This window comes from Vigna umbellata, chromosome 8 (genome assembly GCF_029865625.1).
Source record: "Vigna umbellata cultivar VRB3 chromosome 8, Vumbellata_1.0, whole genome shotgun sequence".
NCBI classification, from domain to species: Eukaryota; Viridiplantae; Streptophyta; class Magnoliopsida; order Fabales; family Fabaceae; genus Vigna; species Vigna umbellata.
This window is the reverse complement of record NC_142172.1, coordinates 36,300,780-36,325,698: the sequence shown is the minus strand read 5'-3', so window position 1 is coordinate 36,325,698 and position 24,919 is coordinate 36,300,780. Positions and strand designations below refer to the sequence as shown.

Here is a 24,919-nt window from a genome sequence, read left to right as displayed (position 1 = left end):
TATAACATAATGATGAAAATAAAAATAGTTGCTTCAGAAATATTTGAAGAGTAAAAATAATAAAATTACATAGAAATATTTTGATTAATAAATTAATTTTAATCGCATAACTCTGATCTACTTGCACACGGCTTCTCTCTCTTTGGTACAAGATCCTCTCTCTTCTACATATATAAAATCTCTTTCAGATTCGATCATGACACCCCACTTCATATAACCTATCTCCACTTTATTTTTTTCTCTCCACAACCTCACTCTCTTCTTCCACCCACAAATGGTGAAGTTCTCAAAGGAACTCGAAGCTCAACTCATTCCAGAATGGAAGGAGGCCTTCGTCAACTACTGGCAGCTCAAGAAGCAGATAAAGAGAATCAAACTATCAAGACTTCCCAAACAATCCCACCACCATGTCAAACCTAACTTTGGCCTCTCCATTTTCGATTCTTTTCGCTTCTTTCTCCACAAAATAGCTAACAGCCTCTCAGATTCCGACCACCATGACCTCAACATCATTCAGGTAAATAAATAGTAACATAACCACAACATTAATATTTTCAGTTCCCTCGTATCTGTTTATTGCTTCCCACGATTTTCGCTAATGTTCTCTGGGGAAAATTCGGCTTGCTTTCGTGATTTCTGGCAATGAAGTATATGATCAGTTTCTGTTTGGCACGTACCCCAAAAACTGTGCTGACAGCAACATGTTACACCTGAAATCTTGGTTATTTTTCTTCTCTCTATGGTTCTCTCTCTTGCCTTCTTGCCTTTCATTGAAGAAGAAAATTACTTATATGAATATATGATAAGTTTATTTTGATTGAAACAAACTTGAAAAGGAAAAAATAGTTTTTTAGAAACACTTTTCTGTTTCTGTTTCTTCTTCTAATCAAATTTGAGAGGGGTGATGATGATTTATTTGTGCACGACTTTACTGCATGAATAGTGAGCAATCTAAATGGGACGTCTTTTTTCTGACAACGAATTGCTTTGGAGAATTTCAACCTCGCTTAATACCTTTTTAACCCACGGATTTTTTTATGGCATGTGGTAATTAATGTCAATGTCCAAAAGCAAAACAAATAAAAATAATTTTAATGTGGTTGCCAAAATTGTGATAACAACCTGTGTATTTGTAGTCGAAGTAATTACCAATTAAAAATCTTATTTTGTCATTTTTATTGTGTGGTACAATGAAATTTCCAAATAAATCATCTATGATGTTTCTCTACTATTTTTAAGTGTCTTACTTAAAAAAAACTATTTATATTTATTCTTATTTTCAAGTCTAAAACAATATGAATTATCATTGTTGTTTTCATTTATACCATTTACATAACATTTAATATATATATGTGTGTGTGTGTGTTTGATTCAATGAAAAAAATAATTACATTTTTTAGTTTTTCAAAAACCATATTTAAAAAGGAATAGAGAGAATATAAAAATAAAAAATGAGTCATTGAAAAATATACTTCTAATTAATTAGTGTGTTGGAGAGTATTTACTATAAATAATAATCTATAGTTTTTATTAGAAATGATGTGATAAAACGCGTTAACAATAATGACAAATTAAAGTATTTTTGCATATATATTTTACTTCTAATGGGTAAATTAAATGTTCTAAGCTTACTTTTTATCGTTAAGATGACAAGTTTGCAACAATAACCTATACTTTTAACGATGTAAATTAACAAACTATATATTAAGAAAGAGAGAGAGGTAACCCAAGATAAATAAAACTCAACAATACATGCCTGAAGTTAAATTCCTGCTTTTTGGTGTTTGTTTAAAGTATTGAAATGTGGTGGATATGGGTTAGACATGAATGAAATTGGTAATTGATTTTCTGAAAGTGAATGGTAATAAGAAAGGAGTAAATACAATGAATGATTATTATTAGAAAGAGAAAACAAAAATTATGAAAAGTTGGGGTTGGCGTAAAGAGATATAAGAAGTAATGTAGCAATGTGAGCATAGTGTGGGGTTAAGTACTAAATAAAGTGGGTTTAGTGGCCCTCCTTTTCTGCTTTCTTTTCGGGAGTTTCTCAATCTCTCACGAAAGCCACCAAATTCTCGCCTTTGCGGATCTATCTGTGCCACTACCGTTGCAACATAAAATATAAAAACAATTAATTTATTTTGAAAAGAAAATAATGTTGACACACACAAAAATGGAAAAGACCAAAAATAATTAAATAAGTATATGTAGGTGAGGAAGAAAACCACAAAGGACAGTGAAGAAGAAATCTATGAGACCGAGCTTGCGCAGTTGTTTTCCGAGGAGGATGAGGTACATTAGTTTATTAAATCGCTTTTAAATGATTTATGTATATACTGTGTTATTGCTGTTGTTTCTGTCACATGAAGACATTTATGTTTTTTTTTTTTTTTTAACTCAGGTACGAGTGTTTTTTGTGAGTCTGGATGAAGAGCTGAACAAGGTGAACCAATTTTACCGGAAACAAGAGAGTGAGTTTCTTGAGAGAGGAGAAACCCTGAACAAGCAGCTTCAGATTTTGCTTGACCTCAAGCAAATTATCAGTGACCGTCGCCGGAAAAATTCTCCGTCGAAGCCATACAGCACCGGAACATCCCCTCAATATTCTCCAACCCGAGATTCTGAATATTCCGGTCAGCTTTCTCTTCATGTACAGGAGTTGATCCTGCTTAAAATATTTCCCAGTGTTAATTTGTGCTTTTGAGTGCTTGCTGACATCATACAACATACTGTTAAGATAAATTCTAATTAAAAGTAATAAAAAGAAAGAAAATTTGTTAAAAATGCCATATAGATGTGATGTATGGCTAAGTTGCATGGTGATAGTAGTTTGTGCAGAAAATTTTGGAGATTCAGATGAAACAACTTCAGAAGTTTCACAAACGGATGAGGTAATCACAACATTGGAGAAAAACGGTGTAAGTTTTGTTAATTCAGCAACGAGGGCGAAGACGAAGAGGGGAAAACCTAAAATGGCAATGAGAATTGATGTTCCAGCCACTAATCCAACTAGGGCCATTACAGCCATCACTAGCATGCTGTGGGAGGATTTGGTGAACAATCCAACTGGGGATTTCGTTCACAAGAGAAAGCTCCAATGTGCTGAGAAAATGATTAGAAGTGCTTTTGTGGAGCTTTATAAAGGCCTTGGCCTACTCAAAACTTACAGGTTCTCATTTTTTTATATATATAAATATTTAGTTTCGTTATATTAATTAATCTTCAATATATTAAAAGCTTTGCTTTGAGACTCGGGTATAAATTTAGCTGGAAATAAGAAAACTAATCTAAAATGTAAAAGTATGTAATTGTCACCTTTTCTATTCATGATATAAGGTTTCAACTATAAAGTTTGCTTAGAAAGATCAAACTTCTTAGCATTTATTCCGAGGTTGGTACTTGTTTTTATGAGTATAATCATCACTGTTCCGTTTGCGGGTGAAAATGAGAAAATCTTAGAGAAAAGGGAATATTGATTTTATTATTATCTTGGTCAAAATTGGAAAGAATACATAGAAATGATGTGGAGGTGAATGAAAGATTGAGTTGCATGGCAGTTCATAACATCACGTAAGGTTTTTCGATGGATAGAATAAATGAAGGTAGGTGTGACTGTCACGTTATGGATTATATATATATCACTCAATATTTATAGTATGGTTTTATTATTTGCTTATAATTAAGTTAATCCTATTTAATATTTAAATAAAGCGACTTAGTTTATAAAATTCTGCATTTATTTTCATTGGTTGCATATTACATGGGAATGGGGGCAAGATGTTTCTATTAGGATCTGTAAAGCTAGCTTTTGCACACACTTCCGAATAGTGGCCAACAAAACCAAATTGAATTTCTTATCATCAAATTTTGCTTTACTTTTTTCATTTCGTTTCCTTTTTGTAAGTAGAAAATTCCTTTTGAATTCCTTATTTGTTTGTTTTCACCCTAAAATTTAATGGGGTAATTTGTAGATTCCCGAATGAGAGAGGGAGGGGAGAGAGACTTAGTTTTATGTGTATATAAATACATGAAAAACCGAAAAAAGAAATCTTATTTTTATCAAATTTTTAAGTAGTTACATTGATGTTTAGAAAATCATACAAAGAAGTTTTATTCTACTAATATATAAAAGCTTTCCCAGAAGTCATATAAAAATATCAATCACTCTATATCAAGATTGAAATATATATATATATATATATATATATATATATATATATATATATATATATATATATATATATGAAAAGTGCTTTTCCATTTGAACAAAACTTCGTTTCATAAGTGATTCAAAAAGAGGTAGAGAGGTTCCCCACCTAAATGCCATAGTATCCAGTAAAAAAATGCTAAATATAGGGCACATCTTATCTAATATGCACAAATGCTTTGAAAATATTTGACAGGAATTTTTAATATAATGGAACTATAATCATTATAGTAAAAAACTTAAAGCAAAACTTATAAAACATTTTTATTTCCCGAAAAAAAAGATAGTATATGGAAAAAAAGTTACATATACCAGAAAATGGAATGTAACGAGACTGTAGGTAAAAAAAAATCATATATATTAGAGTTTAAATTTAATATAATGTGGATATGATGATTCGAATCGATTAGAAATTATCTAAAATAAGATATTTAAAGAAATTACTATAAAGTTTAAAACGATGCAGTGTAATGAGTGTAGAAAAAAATGTTTGCTATATATTTCATATACTTTACTATTTGGCTTTAACCTTCATCAGTAAACACCTTGTCTAACAAAACTTAAATGGTTAAATATAAACTACCAGTATAATATATCATATTCTAATTTGATTGCATTAAAATAAAGTTATATGATCAGAGATAGATACTTTTAACATTTTACTTATCTAATAATAAATGACACTTTTTATACTGTAAACTAGGCCAATGACATGGTATAATTATTTCTCTACTTGAACAGATTAAATATAGGGTGTAATGAAAAAAATGTTATATGCTAATAGAAACTGTTAAGTATATTAAATATATTTCTTTCAATAAAAAATAATATGTCTAAAATAATATTTTAATATAAAATGGTGTATAGACATTAACAATATAAAGCATTACACTAGTAATATGATACAGGGATTAATAGATATAAAGTTTTTAATCTACCATACAATATAATTAATTACACCAATAACTTTTTGTATTAGTATCCTCTTTATTATGGGTATGCATTATGTCTGATATGATTTATAGGATGTATTAAAAAGATGGTTAAAATTTGGAAGAAATAATTAACTGAGTTTCTTAATTTGTAAAGAAAGAGGTTAAAACGAAATATTATATATATATATTAAACAAATCAGTTGAATAAAAAAACTTTAATATCTTGAATGCAGATTATAAAAATAGGACAGTATAATGTGTGTTAGAGAATTTTTTACGGTGAATCTATGCCTGCCTCGTATGAATTAATTACTATATGTGTATGAATATTTATAAATTCAATTATTATATTTCTTTACTGAATATACTAAGAAATATGGATCTCTTTAATGCTAATCATTTCTTATTAGTAAACTTAATTGAAATTTAGAAGTCTTATTTTTGAATCCAATCTAATGTATCTCACGAATGAGCAACTTCTAATATAACATTCTCTCTTTTTTGCAGTTCACTGAATATGGTAGCATTTACAAAAATATTAAAGAAATTTGACAAGGTATGGCTAAAAATATCTTCTCCACTATACTATTTGTACAACACACAGGTAAACACAAAGAAGGGTTGCATGAGTTATTATTTTTCATTATATTTTTGCTATGCACGCATGGAACTGAATTTGAATGGCAAATGTTGAAATAACAAGGACGAAAACTAAGGGAAAGTTTCCTAATTAAAAATTAATAATCTGCGGTGGTGTGGATCATTCTTAACACTTAAAATTATCTTACAAGAAAATCATGAGAAAATCTTAAATTATGTGTATGACGACGGAGAAGAAGAACTTGATTTCCTATCCCCAACTAACTTTGACTTATAGTACATATGACCTAAAGATAGTGATAGTACCACTATATTTGTCTTTTCCATTCTTTTCAGTGGAGTCATATCTTATACATATGTCCAAAACTGCTTCCTACATATATTTAAATTTATCTAATCCTAACATGGCGTAAAGCTGTTTCACACATCAAATGAACTTAACTTTTTTTTTTGTGCAATCTAACAAAAATGTGTTCTAATATAATGTATCCTCTTTTTTGCTGTTACCCTCCTTTTCTTAATGTGTGTGGTAGCTCGTGCTTTTCCTGAAATATAACATAATAATCTGTTTGAAAATGTTCAGGAGCAAAAATACCTGTTTGGACCAATTTGTTTTATATTTTACTTCCTTAACAGTGATAATTTATTCTGCTGTTAATTTTAGTTAAGTTGGCATATCTAATACGAATTCCTAGTATGTATGTTATATGAACAAATGAAAATGATATTGCATTCTGATGGAGCAGGTATCTTGTCAGAAAGCTTCTGCAAATTATTTAAAAGAAGTGAAGAGGTCCCATTTCGTTAGTTCTGACAAGGTACATCTTGGCTTTCACCTTCCAAATGCCTTCATTTCAAAAGTTAGTGAAAGAGAAAAAGAACGATAAAAGAAAAACACACTGCACTACTCAACTTTAAATCTTTTTTATCTTGGCCTTCCATAATCTTGCTGTGGAGAATGGGTTCTAACAAGTGGTTATCATTATTATAATACGTTGGTTTTGTAAGGTTGTTAGATTAATGGACGAAGTGGAATCCATATTCACCAAGCACTTTGCCAACAACGATAGGAAAAAGGCAATGAAATTTCTAAGACCCCAACAACATAAAGATTCTCATATGGTCACCTTCCTTGTCGGTAATGCCTCTCTCTATCCATGTCTCTTCGCTATATTGGCATGGCATGGCACTTAACAATGAACAACACTAGCAAACTATTTTAAGAACAGTGAAGGTAGTGTCACTTCAGAATTCAAATTGCAATGCATTGTCTGAGTAGATCACTGCATGTACCAACAGACATGAAAAATAATATTTTTATGTAATGCTATTAGCCCATGCTTAGTGGCCACCAATTTGAGCACTGGGTGGACCTACCAAGCTGATTGATCAAATTGTACTGTCTCTGCAGGGTTATCTACAGGATGTTTTGTATCCTTGTTTTCTGTATACGCAATTTTGGCCCATTTGTGCGCTATATTTTCCCCTGGTAAAGAGCCAGCTTATATGGAAACAGTCTACCCCGTTTTCAGGTTACTTCACATTCTTCCAACTTTAACATACTTTACACATTTTCTCTTTTGTGTGTTGTTCTGCTCCACGTCTTAACTTAATCACCAAAATACTATTTTCAAATGAGCTCTTACTAATTTGTCTATATCAAGCACCCTTAAAGTGTACATTACATTAACACTTAAAGTGTACATTACATTAACACCAAATCTTTTATAAGGTGAGAAGTGAGTCTAAAACTTTTCCTGAAGTAGGTTATCAAATATAGTCTTTTCTACCTCAACTTTATAACTATAAACCATGAAATTGAATGTAGTTAAACTGAGGACTTTCTGAAAACTCCCCTGAAAATTTAATTTGCGGATTTTTAGACTAAAGTAGATATATGATTGATGCACTGATGGTTAAGTGATTTTGTGCAGTGTGTTTGCGCTGTTAAGCCTGCACTTGTTTTTGTATGGATGTAACCTGTTCATGTGGAAGAATACAAGAATCAATTACAATTTCATATTTGAGTTCTCTCCAAGCACAGCACTAAAGCACAGAGATGCATTTCTGATGAGCACTACCTTAATGACAACTGTGGTTGGGGCAATGGTCTTACATCTGCTTCTAAGGGCTGCTGACTTTTCTCCTACCCAAATTGATGCCATTCCTGGGGTTCTTCTTCTGGTTTGTCTCATAACTATTGATTTTCCTTCTTGTTTATGAGATAAGCTAGTTTAGTTAGCTTCAAATTTTGAAAAGTAGTTTATGCTGACAAAGAAATTCTAATTTCAGTTTTACATAGCACTGCTCATTTGCCCGTTTGACATATTTTATCGTCCCACACGTTACTGCTTTCTCCGGGTTATTCGCAACATAGTATGTTCTCCCTTTTATAAGGTAAACTTCTCTCAGTTGATTTCTTGAAAGATTTCTTGAAACAATTGGATAATTGTAAGGTCACATATGCGGAAAACTGAAATGAGCATTTAATTTTATAATTTGTCATTGCCTTTCCATAGGTTCTGCTTGTAGACTTTTTTATGGCCGATCAACTCACTAGCCAGGTGATCTTAGTCTCTACAATTGATTCTGGTTTTGGTCCTTTTTTTTCATTATTTCCTATTCTTATTATGCATCCTAAGTAACATTAAATTTGGTGTTATTTTTGCAGATTCCATTGCTAAGGCATTTGGAAATTTCTGGTTGTCACATTTTTGCTAGAATTTTCAAAACACACCACTCCGAGGCCTGTCATTCAGGAAGATTGTACACGGAATTAACTTACATCATCTCATTTTTACCTTATTATTGGCGTGCTTTGCAGGTAAGCTTAGGATGAAGAAATTGACTAACTGTAGATTTTCTTTTGGCATTGAACACTAGAAAACTACTTCAAGAATTGGAGTCGTGCTATAGTAATTCTAATAGAACATCTCTTGTAGTGTATATTCATAATTATTTTATAAACTAAAGCATGGTTGTTGAATGTCCTTACCAGTGCGTGAGACGGTATCTAGATGATGGTGATGTGAACCATTTGGCTAACATGGGTAAGTATGTTTCGGCAATGGTGGCAGCTGGGGCTAGAGTTACCTACAGCAGGAAAAATGATCATCTATGGTTTGCTATAGTGTTAATCACTTCTATGGTGGCCACAGTGTATCAACTTTACTGGGATTTTGTCAAGGACTGGGGATTTCTTAAACCCGATTCCATAAATCCATGGCTCAGAGATGAACTAATTTTAAAGAATAAAAGCATATACTATATGTCTATTGTAAGCTTTCTTTCTTTACCTCCTGATCTGAATTTCACTAAGTAAGTTTTTTATATATAACTAAGCGATACTGAATTTCAGGTCTTGAATTTTGTGCTGAGAGTGACATGGGTGGAGACTATATTGCACTTCAAAGTGGGGCATGTGCAATCACGACTGCTAGAATTTTTGTTAGCAGCACTTGAGGTTATTAGAAGAGGGCATTGGAATTTCTACAGGTATATCTTATCATATCTAGAAAGCAGGATGATTTTTTTTATCCCGACCTGAACCTTAAAATACCAATCACATCCAATGTAGCACAACCTAGTAATGTAAGTCCTATTAAAACCCCATTCTGTTAGGTAGAGGCCTAGAAAAAGTCTTTATGTCTCTAATAATAGGAACAATGATGTCACTAGAATGGAGTGACAATGACAGAACTCTAAGTCATAATAAGAAAATGGTTTTGTAATTTCTGATGTTATATTAAAAACGATTCTTTAACAGTTGTTAGAAACTCAGTGACGAAGTTGATCTTGTGTGAACAGGTTGGAGAATGAGCATCTAAATAACGTTGGCCATTACCGGGCAGTGAAGACAGTTCCACTTCCATTCCGAGAGACAGACTCCGACTGATGAGGTGATTTTCTTGTACAAAGAAAGGTGATGTCTTGTAGACATGCTAACAAAAAAGAGGCTTGCAGTGTAAAGAATAAAGAGAGTAGGAGGAGGAAAGAAACCTCTCTAAGTTTGTTTCTTGTTTATTGCCTCTTTTAGGATACTGGGCATGTTCAAAATGGTTCAAAGAAGGAATTGTTATTTTTTATTTCATGATTTTAGCCAGTAAATATTCAAATGTTAATGATGTTTATAATTTCGTTAATAGGACCAAACAACTTAAAATTTAAGTTAACTTCACTTTCCATGATGCAATTCTGAAAATCATGCCCACTTGTCTTCGAAAATCTTATTATTTTCTACCACTGAGTTTTTTGGTATATAATAACGTTAAGTTGTCAATGTTACCTCTTAGTATCCTTAATTTTAAATGATATAATGCTTGGTTTCTGAAGGAAAGATAATATTTTCTACAAAGTGACCAAAAAATATTGATATATATACTATGATCAAATAACAAATGCCATGGTTACTAGTGCAATATTATTATAATAGTCTTGTGAATCAACTTACCACACTCGTCACATGTGTCATGTCAGTTTGAATTAAATTATTACAGATCAAACTACCCACTAACTACCTCGAGAAAATTATTATAACCAAAGTGGATTAAAATAAGGAAATGTTCTTTAGAAACAAATTCTGTAATGGAAAAAAGTTTTATACTAAAAATTATATATTATAATATTTCTATATTTCATTAATTTATTATCTTATTAGGTGCATAACAATCTCCTTTCTTTACTCTCTTTTTTTAATTTTTAGAAATCTATTGAATCCATAAAAGATAATTTATTAACAAAATTTCAATTGAGAAAGCATTCCTTAAATAATAATATTTTATAAAAAAATTAAATAATTGTGCAAACAAATTACCTTCCAATTACACATCTATATTTTCAATTATTTATTTTTAAAAGGCTCTCTCTATAACTAAATAGAAATGCATGTTCAAAATTGTTATCATGTTGTTATCAGTAAACATGAGTTAAGACTTTTGCAATAACTACATAAAAGAAAAAAATTAAATGAGCAGTGCTAAACCTTTTTATTTTGAAATTTATAATTTTGATTTTAGAATTGAACTTGCAACTAATTCTGTTAATTCAGTGAGGATCTAATTTATAAAAAAAAATGAAAGTGTTACATCCTAATAATATAAAATATAGAAAAAATAAAATAATCAATCTAATTAAATATCTTTTTAGTATTTAAATTATTTTTAAAATTGTATTTTATTTCTAACTAAATAAAAATACATATTTTATTTTTATACATGTGAAACATCCTCACACCAAAAGACATATAGAGATTATATTATGTTTACTTTAAAACTTCCTTTACATATAAAAAATACATCTAGTGTCATTTATTTGTGAGAATCTTTTATGTCCCTTTCATAACATATAAGAGCAAAACATATATAATTTTATTTTAAGGATAAAATAGAAAAATTTTAAATAATTTGAAAATAATATATATATATATATATATATATATATATATATATATATATATATATATATATAATCCTTTTAAACTTGAAAGCTAGAGGAAATTTCTTTTAAATTATAGTTTTTTTTTATTCTTGATAAAAAAAGAGAAAGGGTAGGTTTCAATAAATTTTATGAAGATTCTCTTTATATTTTTAAGTTGTATATAAATTATATGATGGAGACATGAAATCTTGCTTTTAGTGTGTTTTTAAATAGTTTGGCCATGCACACACTTGAGTTAGAGAATTAAAAGTTGAGTTGAATTTCAGTCAGATTCTGTAGCACTGAAGCCATTGACCACATGCTATTCTCAAAAACCTGTAAAATTAGTCACTTTGTTCTTGAATAATGCATCCCAACGTATTATCAATTACTTATACCTATCTTTATCCCTTAGCCACTAAAAACAGAAGCTACAAAATCAATTTTTCTACAATGGTATTAGTATCTTGTTTAAGAATAACTTTGTGATCTGTAAAGACTTAAGCAAGAATCTAATTGCCGAAAGTTTCCTCAATTTTATTGACCAAGCTCTGTGACCAAAAAGTTTGCTTAGGCTGTTTCAAATTCCATTTTTTTTTTGGTGTTTTTGAATTTATGAATGTGACTCTCACTAATGTGCTTAAGAATATTCTTTTGTAATAATCTATACTTCTTTTATTTTATTATCTATTCACACATATTATAATTGATATATTACACTAAAAGAAGTATATTTTATTTTTTATTCAATCTATTTAAAAACTAGATCAAAGGCATAAGAATAAATTCATCCTGTTTTTAAACATTAGAGTAGACATTAAAAAACTGCTGTTAATTGGCTTTTCTAGAGTGAGGCTTTCTCCATTGAATTTGACTTTATTGTGTTTTGTGTTGTTACTCTCTTTTTCTCCCCTAGTATTATATAAAAAGCTTAATGTGCTGTTAGTTTTTCTTGTGTGGTATTTTCTTTCAATTTTTTTAATATGATTTTAGATTTTTTTTTTAATCAAATCTCAATTTTTTTGTTAATTTTATTTAATTTGATATCTTTGTTAATGATATTTAGATAGTTAACAGCAATATGTTATATAGTTTTATTATTAATATTTTTTTTATTTTTATTTTTTTATTTAGAAAAAATATATTCATATGTCAAAGTCAACATGTACTTACTAATATTTTATATTCAATTCAATCTCTATATTTATTATTTTAATTTTATTTATTTATTTTTTAAATAAAACAATTTTGTTCCTTTAAATTAAAACCAAATTTAATTTTTATATAAATTTTATATTGATATTTTTATTAAAATTCACATTTCATTAAATATTTTTTAAATTACTTTTAAACAACTCTAACTATATTATTAAAAAATATTATTAAATAAATAAGAAGAAAAACTTTTCATTATTTTTATATTCTAACCTTATTTTTAACCAATATCAAAAACCAAATCCTATATTTTTTAACAAAGTCTAACCTTATTTTAAACCAACTATAACCTTTATTTTTTATAGATAGCAAAACTCGAACATAAATATAATAATTATTTTACAATAATATAGTTAAGGCTTAATTGTTTAATTATTTCCTAAATTTAGGGGTTAGTGTCAAGTTGGTACCCCTTTTGAAAAAGGCTATGTGATATAATTGCACCAATCAAATCTTATACCAAAAGCAAATTTTTTAAGGATTATAGACATGAAAATGTGGTATAATTACAATAGGTTAAGGGTTACACGTTACATGTTACAGGGTACACGTTATAATTTACAATTACATGCTACAACTTACAGGTTACAGGTTACAAGTTAGAGCTTACAGGTTACAAATTACAAGTTACAAGTTGAAAGTTACATAATACATGTTACAGGTGATTGGTTACAAGTTAAGCATTACAAGTTACAAAATACAGGTTACAGGTTATAGGTTATAAGTTAAGTGTTACAGGTTACAAGTTAGGCGTTACAGGTTACAGGTTAAGAGTTACAGGTTACAAGTTACAGGTTAAGAGTTACAGGTTACAAGTTACAGGTTACAGGTTACAACTTACAAGTTACAAGTTACAAGTTACAGGTTACAAGTTACAGGTTCCAATGTTAAAGGTTATACATTTTACAAGTTACACATTACAAGTTACATGATTATAGGTTAAAAGTTAAAAGTTACAAATTACAGGTTACAGGTTCAAGTTACAGTTTACAAGTTACAAGTTACAGGTTACAGGTTACAAGATACAAAATACAAGTTACAAGATACAGGTTACAAGTTACAAGTTAATGGTTACAGGTCACAAGTCATAGGTTACAGGTTACAAGTTACAAGTTACAAGTTATAATTTATAGGTTATCAGTTAAAGATTACAGGTGATAGGTTATAGGTTATAGATTAAAGGTTACAGGTTACACATTATAAATTACGGGTTACATGATACAAGATACAAATTACAGGTTACATGATACAAGATACAAATCGCAAGTTACAGATAAGAAATTACAGGTTGCGTATTACAAGTTATAGGTTACAGGTTAGAGGTTCCACTTTTGAAATTTTCTAGGCTTGATAAAAATGCGCAAACTGCAGAAAGATAAAAAGAAAAGTAGATGTCCTATAGTTATGAGAGAGAAGAAAAAATGCACATTCATTCGTCACGTCAACATGAAGTTAACTCTCTTTATATCAATTTGATGGAAGAGACTTCATTAATACAATTTTTACTACTTTGAAACACAATATATGTATTTTTAAAATCGCATACTAAATTGAAAAAACCTCTAAATATAGAAACTAAGTAAGCAATTAAGCTCAAAAAGCTAAATTGAATAAATTTAACAAAAATGTATGACTTGATTGAAAAAAAAACTATGACTATCGGAAACTAGAAGATTGATTAAAGAGAGTTCAATAATTTCTTCAAAAAACAGTACTCGTGTTCGTGTTCATTTCTTATGCAACCCAGATTCTATTTTCGAATTATTGGTATTTAGTTAGCTAACCATATACATGCTCTGGGACGGAAGGATTCGAACCTCGGTACTAACGAGGGCGGGGAGTGATCGCCGGTGCAAGAGGCACTGACAAGAAGCGGCTCCTGGCAGGTTTCCAGTGGAAGGGTCACATGGATGAATCGAACATACACCGGAATGAGAGGGATCTAGAGACTGTGTAGGTATGAGACTATACTGTTGAAGAATAGCTTAAAGGGATTGATTTGGCTACTCATATCACCAAATGCTTTGCTTTTCGGTAGCCTAATCCATAAGAACTCCATGGTTAAGCGTGCTGGAGTAATTTAGGATGGGTGGCCTTCTGGGAAGTTTTCTCGGAAAATGTGCGAGTGAAGACAAAGCACATTAGAAAGCCTGGTGGTGATGTGTGGGGGCAGTCAATATTCCCTGGAATTTTACACTATGTCTACACACATTAATGTTATTTTTATCTCTTCGAAATCTAGATATGGAAAATGGTTGAAGACCAAATTAATTTTTCAGATAGACTATTGAGGATACGATTGAATCGAAAGTGAAAATAATACGAAAGAAATAAAAAGAAAGAATAAAAGTAAATGTAAATTATAGAGAAAGTGAAAATAATACGAAAGAAATAAAAAGAAAGAATAAAAGTAAATGTAAATTATAGAGATGATGAAAATAATTTTCTTTTTTTAAATAAATATTAATAATGTAAGGGGTATCAAAACAAAAATGTAAGAAGTCAAAGGTAATTTCCATGTATTGGTATAACAAAATTATATTGATAATCAATAAAAACATTTAAATACAAATTTTGAAGTAATAATTTCAAAAATCAACATATTGGTCATACAAAATTGTATGCAATTAAATGACAATATATAACATTCACTGTATTTTAGTTATTTAAAAGATATTCAACCTAAAAGTTAAACTTTCTATTGTTTCATTTTTCTGAACATAAAATATCATTTAGTCTTCAAACATTTTTATATAAGTATTTCTTTAATATTAATATATTATTAGTATTTTTTTTAATAGTTTAAAATTAAACAAAAAAATTATTGACGAAGTGTTTTTAGTCAACCAACGAACATATTCATTTGACTTTCGGTTATTAAGGCTTTGACATAAAAGATCAATAATCATGTTTTTGGATAAACGTGATGATTTCAGACATTTTTATTTGTGAATTTCCATGGGACCCTCAAATAATTTTTAAAGAGATTTATATTTATAAACTTAAAAAACAATATAGTGCTGTAAAATATATATATATATATATATATATATATATATATTTTTTTTTTTTATTTATTTATCATACAAAAGTTAATTGATAAAATGAAAGTAGTAAAAATAATAGAGAATGGTAAAAGTACACCCAGCAATAAACTTCTGAAAAGAGATTTATATTTCAAACTCACAAAACATAACGCGTTTCAAAAAGTATACTGCTTATGGAGGAATTTTTTTACAAAGAGATGGAAATGAGAGGTTCAAATGATTTCTGAATGCCTTTTGTCTTCACCCAATTATCATTTAATAAGAATTTTTATACCCTTTAAATTAAAAACATTGTGTTACATTTTAAATTACTTATAACTTTTAATTCAATCATCACTTTCAATCCACCTTTTTTTATGTATTGTATTCTGTTGACAATCCTCTGTTTTAATTTTTACCAGTTTTTTTATTCCTTAATTATGGGAATCTTCAACATCTTTTTAAGTCCGTCAATGAATAATTGTATTTATTTTTCAACAATAATTATTTTTTATTCATGAATTATAGACGATAATATATAAATTAATTATGAAGGGTGAAGTCATAGTTTATGTAGACCTAAGAAGAGTGATTACAATTCCTAACAATTATCCTAAATATTTTCTAAATCAAGATTATTGTTTCTGGCACTATTTTCTAAATTCTCTTATTTTATATTAGAATCTAGTATAGGCAATACTCTTATAAGACTTTTCCTCAATTTAGTCTTAGTTTTTTTCATTAAAATTTATTTTAACCTAAAATCCCCTGAATTCTTTTTATGGGATTCTTGGACATTGTTTGCTCTTCCATAATTGAAATATGTTTTTCTTCATAGTATTCAATACACTAAAACACCTTCACCCTCAAGTAAATTTTGTTTTCCTTCTTTTTAAAGGACATTGATTTATACTAATGGAATCGAAATGGTAAAAACCTAAATAAAACCATATTTTTAATAAATTTTTCTTAAATTTATGTTCTTGATTTACAATAAGTTTTTTTCTAAAATAATAATTTATTAAATTGCTTTGTATTTCACTAATGCATAATAATATAGACTTTTTTTTAAAATAAGATTATATTTAATTTGAGTCTTACTCTAAGACTCACAAGACAATTAATATATATATATATATATATATATATATATATATATATATATATATATATATATATATATATATATATATATATATTGTGAGACCCAGGAAAGTGCACACCCATAATTACCTGTCACGTCCAGTAATGAATCCCGAAAACCTCTTTACAGTGCATTAAAAACGCACTTTCATTCTCTCTGTCCCCTTGTCAAGTGTCGCGGTGGAAGGTTCTGAAGTCAGTATGGGAAGCCAGGTGTCGGAAGGGGAGAGTGCGTTCGTTTGAATTGGGAAGGAAACTGATTTCTGAAAAACCTTCTCCCCATTCCCGCATGCACCTTTCTTCTTCCTCTGAATCAAACCTTGCATTTTTCTCCTCCTTCTCTCTAAAACTCTTTCATCTTCTCTCTAAGATAACTCACCATCATCTCCTCCGATCCCATTTCAGAAACCGTAGGACCATTCACGGCGTCGTGAGCTTTCACTGGAACCGAACGCTTTAGAGTTCTGTGACCGGTAAGTTCTCAAACTCTAAACACCCTTTTCTGAGTTGCATGCGAACCCTGGTACAGCTGCATGTTAGAGTATAAGCTAAGTTCTTCTACGTTCTTGTGGTTAGATTTAGTGAAACACTTGAGAAGCACGTTGAGGGTAGGAAACTGTATTTGGACAAGTTAAAAAGCATTCGCTTAGGGCGTTCACTGCTAAACCAGGTAATGGAAGCTTTAGTAATTTAATTGATACTTGTATGATGTGTGTGAAAGCATGAAGTGTACTGGATGTATGACATGTATGATGTTTAAGTATGCATGAACGAGCCCTGTTGTACTGATTGTGTATGAGTGATATTGTATGAACTGTATGTTGAGGATGAAACGTATGAATTGGAAAATGGATAATTTCTGTAAGGTATGAGATGATAATATGAATTCTGTAATGTATGAGATTTATGGTGGAGATAAGTTATAAGATGTGAATCGTATGAAAAATGTGAAGTTATTGTAGATGAAAAATCTGGAAAATATAATAGTCCTTACTTTGATAATGCACGCTCGTCATCGAACGGTCTTCTACCGTTCGGTTTTCCCCTGAAAATGACTTAGAATAGGAGTTCTTTCATTTGGAAAGGATTCTGCTTAAGAACGAGCGTCCTCTTGTGAAAGGCTAGGTTTGAGCGTTCGGCTCAGCCTAGTGGTATCCAACGAGCGAAATTAATTGAAGTTATATTAGTAACGCTCTGTTCTATAATTCGGCGTTCGTTATAGGTAGCGCTTAGTCTTATATTAAGCGTTCGTCCAAATGAGCTCTCGATCTTATATCGAGCGTTCGTTCTAATTAGTGCTCGGTCATCTACCTAGCGTTCGTCCTAAGTAGTGTTCGGTTTTATACTGAACGCTCGTCCTTATATTTGATTCCCGAACGAACGTAAATAGCGTTCGTCCAAAATTATTAGTTGACGTTCGGTCATTGACTGGCGGTGGTGTATCCTGAATTAAATCACGCTCGGCTCATTTATCTAAATAATTTGTGATGTATCTATCCATTTGATTCGATCTAGAGTCATTGTACTTAAATTTTTCTAAGTATTATTCAGAGTTTCTAGAGTCAGTTCCTTTGACTGAGTTTAAGTATTCGTAACGTCCGTCAGTGGACAGGAGTTCGTTTCTTTTGTTCAGAAACGAGGATTTCTCCGTACTATAATAACGTTCGTCCTTATTATGAAAAGGATGAATTCTCGTCATTTTATGGAAGTGGAACAAATAACAGAAATGTGAATAAGAGGAAGTATTATAACGTGCGAACAGTGTAATAGATGAAACTATGATTATGGAATTTGAACGAGCGTTCCAAGGAGGAACGTCTCTATGATTTGAATATGAGAAGTTATGTAGTATGACCATGGTAAAACTGCTGATGGCTGTTCATCCTGATATTCCATGAGTGCTCGTCCTCATGTAGAGGGCAGTAGGTCATGTGTGGGAATGGCAGGAGGTCCTAGTCCTACTGAGTACTTTGGACTGATAGGGCTAACCTCGGGTGGCAGCTGTTTGAGTGTTTGCAGTTATCACATCACCTGAGTGCACGAACGCCTGTAGATACATGGATTCATACAGTCCGGACGGTCGGTCTTGTGAGAGTTTGGATGATTTATTATATGCTTTGATATATTGTTATATGTCTTGTATGTTAATTGCATATGTTAAATTTTATATTGGTTGTATGAATTAAATTACCTAAGCTTACCCTTGCGTTTCCTTGTGTTGTCTGCTGTTTATGTACGTCCGTCCTGTCAATGCAATGATCATCCGTGTGGATGTGAGCAGATGGAGATACCCTTTTGGAGGAAGTGGTTGAAGAAGAAAACCTAGTGGACGTTGAAGTGAAGGCCGAGACTTAGATCGTTCAGTAGGTTTAACTTACTTAGAATTTTTGGGACGTTCGGTTATTAGCTTTTGTAAAACCGTTCGTCTTGGACCTTGGTTATTCCTGTATAAACTTTTGAATCTTACAATCTGTTTACTGTTCGGCTTTTATTAGCTGATGTATTTAAGATTGCACTGTTTAATCATGTAAAATGTGATTAGTTCTAATTTATGGTAATTACTATATATTGGGATATATATATATAAACTTTTAAGTATGCATATATCATATTCATGCATATATTATATTTACTCTTGTTTCATTTAGTTCAGTAAATATAGTTTTTAATTCATTTAACATTATTAGAAATCAAATGTGTAATATCTCACCAAAAGGTGTTATCTCTCATGTGATAAATTCTTAATATTATAAATTAGAAACACTTGACTTGCATAATAAAGTTATATTAATAGGAACTCGTTTTACTCATATAACCTTATTACTTACCATTTTTTTAACAGTAGACTAGGTTATAGGAATTTATTTTATTCTTTTCACCTTATATTTTCTTTTTGTGTGAGAAGAGTCTTGACCATATTCTTTAATGTCTTAATTTCAATACATAACTAATATTTCTTTTCTAAAATTAATTATGTTAACAACACATCATATCTCATATCACAATCATACCATCATGGATTTTCATTCCTATACATCCAACTCAATTTAAATGCTCACAAATTACAATTAATTATCCATTATAATACAATAGTATTTAAATATAATATATATTAATCAAATATAAAAATAGTAAAAGACAAACCAAATTTAACATTTAAAAAAATTTAAAAACTTATTTTCTTAGAGTTTAGAAAACTCTATCTCATTAAAGTATTTTGTTCACCCAATAAATTAAGCACATGTTGTAATTTATTTAGTTAAAGTCGTCAGCATGTTCAATGAATTTTGACTCACCTAACGATAAAAAGACTGTCGAATTTTCAATTAAATAAATTTTGTCCGATGAAAGTTTGACTCATCCAACAAACAAATCACATGGAGTTTTATTTAAAAGATCATCCAACAACCAAACCTATCAATTAACTGAATTTATCCAGTGAGAGATGATTCACTGTATAATTCAAAAAATCAATAAAGCATATCAAGTAACCAAATTAATTCAGACTAAGTATTTTTCTTCATTTTTTTTATGCCTACCATTATATTCTTTGGTTCTAAAACAGCATTAATGTGAACCAATATAACTGGATTTATTTATTCTAACTTTTCACTATTCAACTTAACATAAATACTAAACATATACCAATTAAGAAAACACAGAAAACATGCATAAATAAGAAATATAATGACCAATTTAATCTATCATAGGATATTGTTAGAGACTTAACTAACTCCCCTTATTAAGACTTCTTGATTCAAGCTGGAACTCCCAAAAATCAGTAGTCTTATAGAAAAATTACACTTGTACACAAAAGACTATTATGCTAAATTACAATCCTAAATTACTAAAGATTCATATTTGCCTAACAATACCACATGCAAGATCTCCTCTCTCATGCATGCAAAACTCTCTAAAACTAACTCAAAAAAAAAAAAAAAAGGCAGGGAGGAACTTACTAAAAAATAAATTATAATCAAACATACTTGCTTTGTTTTTTTACAAAGATTCCTACAAAGTACTTTGATCTATAAAATGATGAGTGAATTTCTTAGAAATATAAAGAAAAGTAAAAAAAATTAAAGAGAAAGTATTTTCAAAAGGATGGTAGTTTTGATGCAATCATATGAGCAGTTAACTTTTTATGTATAAATTTTATACTTTAATAATAAAATATGTATACTTCATCTTAGGTGTATCTCTTTCTACTTTTAAACAACTAGATCTTTTGACTAATAATTTTTTATTGGTATTACCTTTGATTTCAATGTATCTTAATTCATATCAGTATTAATTTCCACTGCAAGGACTTTAGAATTGAGTATTCAAAATACTATATTGGTTAGTTTTTTATGCCATGACTTAGAATTCTTTTTTTCAAGTCTATAGAATAAATATTTTTAGATAATTATCTTGTTTAAAATAATATACAATATATACTTTTGTTAAGAAGTAAATTTTAAATTTTACTCAATTTTAAAACTAGACATCAATTAGTAGTTCGATAATGATCTAATAGCAAGTGTAATAATAAATATAATAAACAACTAATTTTGCAAAGACAAACTCTAATTCATAACTCTAATATCATAATATCATGTTAAAATATATATATTTTAAGTTTACTTAACCTTATAAAATTCACTTGTAATATATATTTATTTTTAATCTACATGTTTCAAATGAATATAAAGATCTTAATAACTTTTTTTTAATTTGTTTATATTTTTGTTTTATTATAGCATTTTGAGTCAAATATATATACTTTTAACCGGTGGAATTATTGTTACATGATATATTATATGTCCTAAAAAAAACTTAGTTTAGATTGACTTCATGCCTTTAATTACTTTGGTTACGAAGAGTTTTGATTTAAATCCTAATGGAGTCGAGTCCTACACCTTTATGGTACATTAGCTTTAAAAATGCATTACCGAATAACTTCCCCATCTAACTTTATGAATAGTTTTACTGGATAGGACTTTTCAAAGCCATAACTATTCCAAAAATAATAAAAAAGAATTTTACAAACCCAACCTACTAAATTGAAGCTACAACTATGAATGCTTAAATTTTGTTCAGATATGAAAGTAGATAGCTATGCCAAATATGTATTTGAAATATATGAATGTAAAGTAGTCTCCTTCGAAAAATACCCTTTACTTAAGAGTTAATGTGTTTTCGAGAAAATAAATAAAGCAAATTTTTGTTTGATGTAAAAACACTTTAATTAAAAATTTACGTATGAATTTAAATATCATATTAGATAAAAGTGAAGAAGTGAAAAAAAAAACTTACAAATTTATCACTTAAAAAATTTAGACTAAAACTAGGGTCAGTTTAAATTGCTAAAATCAATATAAAAAAAATTAAAAGATTGTCTTTAAAGTTATAATTTGTATTTTTCAAATTATGAGATGAGATGATGATTGTTAAAGGTTATAATTGTCCTTATATCTATGTCAACTTGCTGAGGATATTGAGAAACAATGTAATTGAGGGATATGACACTTGTTGACATGTAAAAAGATGGAATAAACAACAAATTTAGTTATGATAGAATCTAACAATAGTTGTTATAGAAATGAACTTTAAACTTAACTTAACTTTAGAAAATTGACTTGTAAGACAAGATTTATATTCATTTATATACTCTAAATTAACATTATCTCTAATTGATATTAAACTGTCAATAAGAGGAATCGAGAAAAGGATACTCGAAATAAAGATTAAGACCAATTTAAGAAAATGTTATATGCAATACCACTATAGAATGTACAAGCAAATAGGACATCTGACATGATATGGACCGTTACCCTAATTTATATTTTTTCATTTTATTTTATTCGACAAAGTAATTGTCAAATAGGGGAATTAAATGTAAAATAAGAGTGATAAATTGTGAATACAATTTCAAACAAATTGACAACACTGCAAACAAGAATAAATGACAAAATCAATGTTGATTGTAACAATATGGTTACCACTCTCATAAATTTCATTTGCCAATTTCCATTTTATCCTTCATAATTTAGTTTTTTGTAATTTACATTTATGCAAATTCCTTCAACATCATTCTCTTCTTCATTTGTCATTCTTCACTTTGTTTTGATTTTGATTCCTTCATTTTCCATCTTTAGCACAAAAAATACCCAAAATATGATATTTAGAAAGAAATGCACGATTTGGTGATTATAGTCAAAATAACGTGAGGATATAGCAAATTAAAAATTTGTGACTTTTGATTCAAAATATAAATGATTATTTTGTGAATTATCAAACAATATTTAAGCATTGAATCCAATTGTTCTGATCCCAAGTCTGTTCCGTGATATTGTTAAGGTCAATCACCTTTCATCCCATGCATTATTTGCTTTGGAACATGTGCTCTGTCACGATTTATTCTTAAAAGATGCCTCAAAGGATGAAAGAAAGAATGAGTATTTAAACTGCCTTAGGTCTTGACTTTTAAGTGATGTGAAACTATTGAGCGTGATAGGAATATAATCCCCTTAGTCAAGGTCTAAGAGGAATGAATGTTTATCCCAATGAAGGGCTTAAGGGATCGATATTTCGTTTTAAGACCTCACAGTATGTGCCAAACGTTTTTACTGGATCTGAAACATGGACTTTCGGACAAGTGACAAGATCTCAGTGGATTAAAAAGTCTTTATATATACTCCTAAGGATTGGAACACATGAAAATTTAGATCTTTATGAATAAAAGAGAGAATAAGAAAATATGTATTTCTTGATGAAATACCATTTTCATTTATAGAGTTTTATGACTTATGTGATAAAATCAGATAATATCAATGTAATATTAAATAATATCAATACAAATAATAACTTACCGTATATATGAAATAATTATAATAATGTGATATCTTACTTCATTAACCAAATAATATATCAAATAATATATAAATATATAATAATAAAAAATATCATAAAATAATCAAACTATTAAGACTAATCATATATTATGTTAATATATATTTACAGTGATAAGTACATCTTATAATATTATATAATAACTTTACTGTCAATAATATTTATAGACCTTGTTAGATCATATCACTTAACAATTTGCCAGTACATACAACAACTAGTAAAGATTTCAAAGCTAACTTGAATGATCATTTTTACAATTATGACAAAAAAATAATTACTCTTAGAAAAATATAATAGCTTATCAACATCATAAAAGAGTGAAGATTCATGCCTATAAAAAACACAAAATAAAAAAGGTAAAGGTTGAAATTTGGTTGAGAATTTATAAATAATTAAAAATGCACGGTAATGCTTTTTGAATTTGAGATGTAACAATTCTTATAAATTATTATGTTGGTGAAAGCGAAAGGCATCACTTAATAACTTGAGTTTTCCCTGTCAATTTTCTTGGGAATAATTCTCCTATTTGAAGCACGATTGTGTTTTAAAAGTCTTTAAATATAAATTTATTTATGAATTTTCTATCCAGCTCTTCTCTTTTTTTTCGTGTTATTAATTAAATTTTGTGATATTATATATATATATATATGTATGTATATATGTATGTATGTAGACTATCAATTCAATTATTACCATTTTGAAATGACTTACATAAAATAACCACACAAGTCCTTAACTGAAAAGTAATACAGAACCCCTTAATTTTTCTTCTTACAAAATTCATATTATATTTTTTAAAATTATATTTTTTACATATAAAAATAGAAAAACATTGTACATTTTCGCTAATAATTATAAAAAATTAACGAAAATTCATATGAAATTTGTTGTTTTTATGTTTTTTAAGTCTAGTAGAGTTGTAAAAAATATTAATTTAAAAAGACAAAAAAAAATATTAACGTCGTGACAAAATTTGATGTCGTATATTAACAAAATTTGACGTTAATTGTACGCGATTTTTGTACTAGTAAAAAGTTTATTAATGATTTTTCGCTTCATGAAAATTTATTATAAAAAAATACAAAGTATAAATAGGAACACATTGAACTTAAGATAAAAATTACACTTCACAAAACATAGTTAAACCATATCTATTATGTAAAAAATCTAAATAAATACATTGAGGTAAAATATTATATTGTTATGTATGAATCAAAACTAAATTAATTAACTTATCGACATAATGATTTTATTCACGAAAAATATGAGAAACTTTGAACGATATATGATTACAAAAATGCAAGTATTGACATTATTTTTTTCTAAAACTTCAAGAACCACAAAAGATGAATCACTATCCAACTAAAGATTTTGAAAGTCTTCCCTCCAAATATGTTCAAATGCATAGATAATCCCATAAATTCAACGTAAATATAAGTCTATACTCCTGAAAAAGCTTAAAATCTTTCTACATATTTACCTCA

General features: G+C 28.9%; 1 protein-coding gene across 1 annotated transcript; it reads left to right on the top strand.

The window, feature by feature from the left end:
• The first annotated feature begins 223 nt into the window (after positions 1 to 223).
• PHO1 (phosphate 1) lies at positions 224 to 9,827 on the top strand. Its single transcript, XM_088097911.1, has 15 exons — positions 224 to 517; positions 2,212 to 2,292; positions 2,402 to 2,633; positions 2,830 to 3,169; positions 5,650 to 5,698; positions 6,489 to 6,560; positions 6,751 to 6,880; positions 7,154 to 7,274; positions 7,677 to 7,926; positions 8,035 to 8,139; positions 8,262 to 8,306; positions 8,414 to 8,566; positions 8,741 to 9,019; positions 9,101 to 9,237; positions 9,550 to 9,827. Exons 1-15 carry the CDS (start codon positions 275 to 277, stop codon positions 9,635 to 9,637), a joined length of 2,325 nt encoding a protein of 774 aa, XP_087954037.1. The 5' UTR covers positions 224 to 274; the 3' UTR covers positions 9,638 to 9,827.
• The last annotated feature ends 15,092 nt before the right edge of the window (positions 9,828 to 24,919 follow it).

What these genes read in the sequence shown, in the direction of transcription:
- PHO1 (XM_088097911.1), top strand. Translation starts at nt 275, where the DNA reads ATGGTGAAGTTCTCAAAGGAACTCGAAGCTCAACTCATTCCAGAATGG. An exon ending in TTCCTGGGGTTCTTCTTCTG is followed by an intron (nt 7,927 to 8,034) that starts GTTTGTCTCATA and finishes TTCTAATTTCAG; the next exon opens with TTTTACATAGCACTGCTCAT. An exon ending in ATTATTGGCGTGCTTTGCAG is followed by an intron (nt 8,567 to 8,740) that starts GTAAGCTTAGGA and finishes TGTCCTTACCAG; the next exon opens with TGCGTGAGACGGTATCTAGA.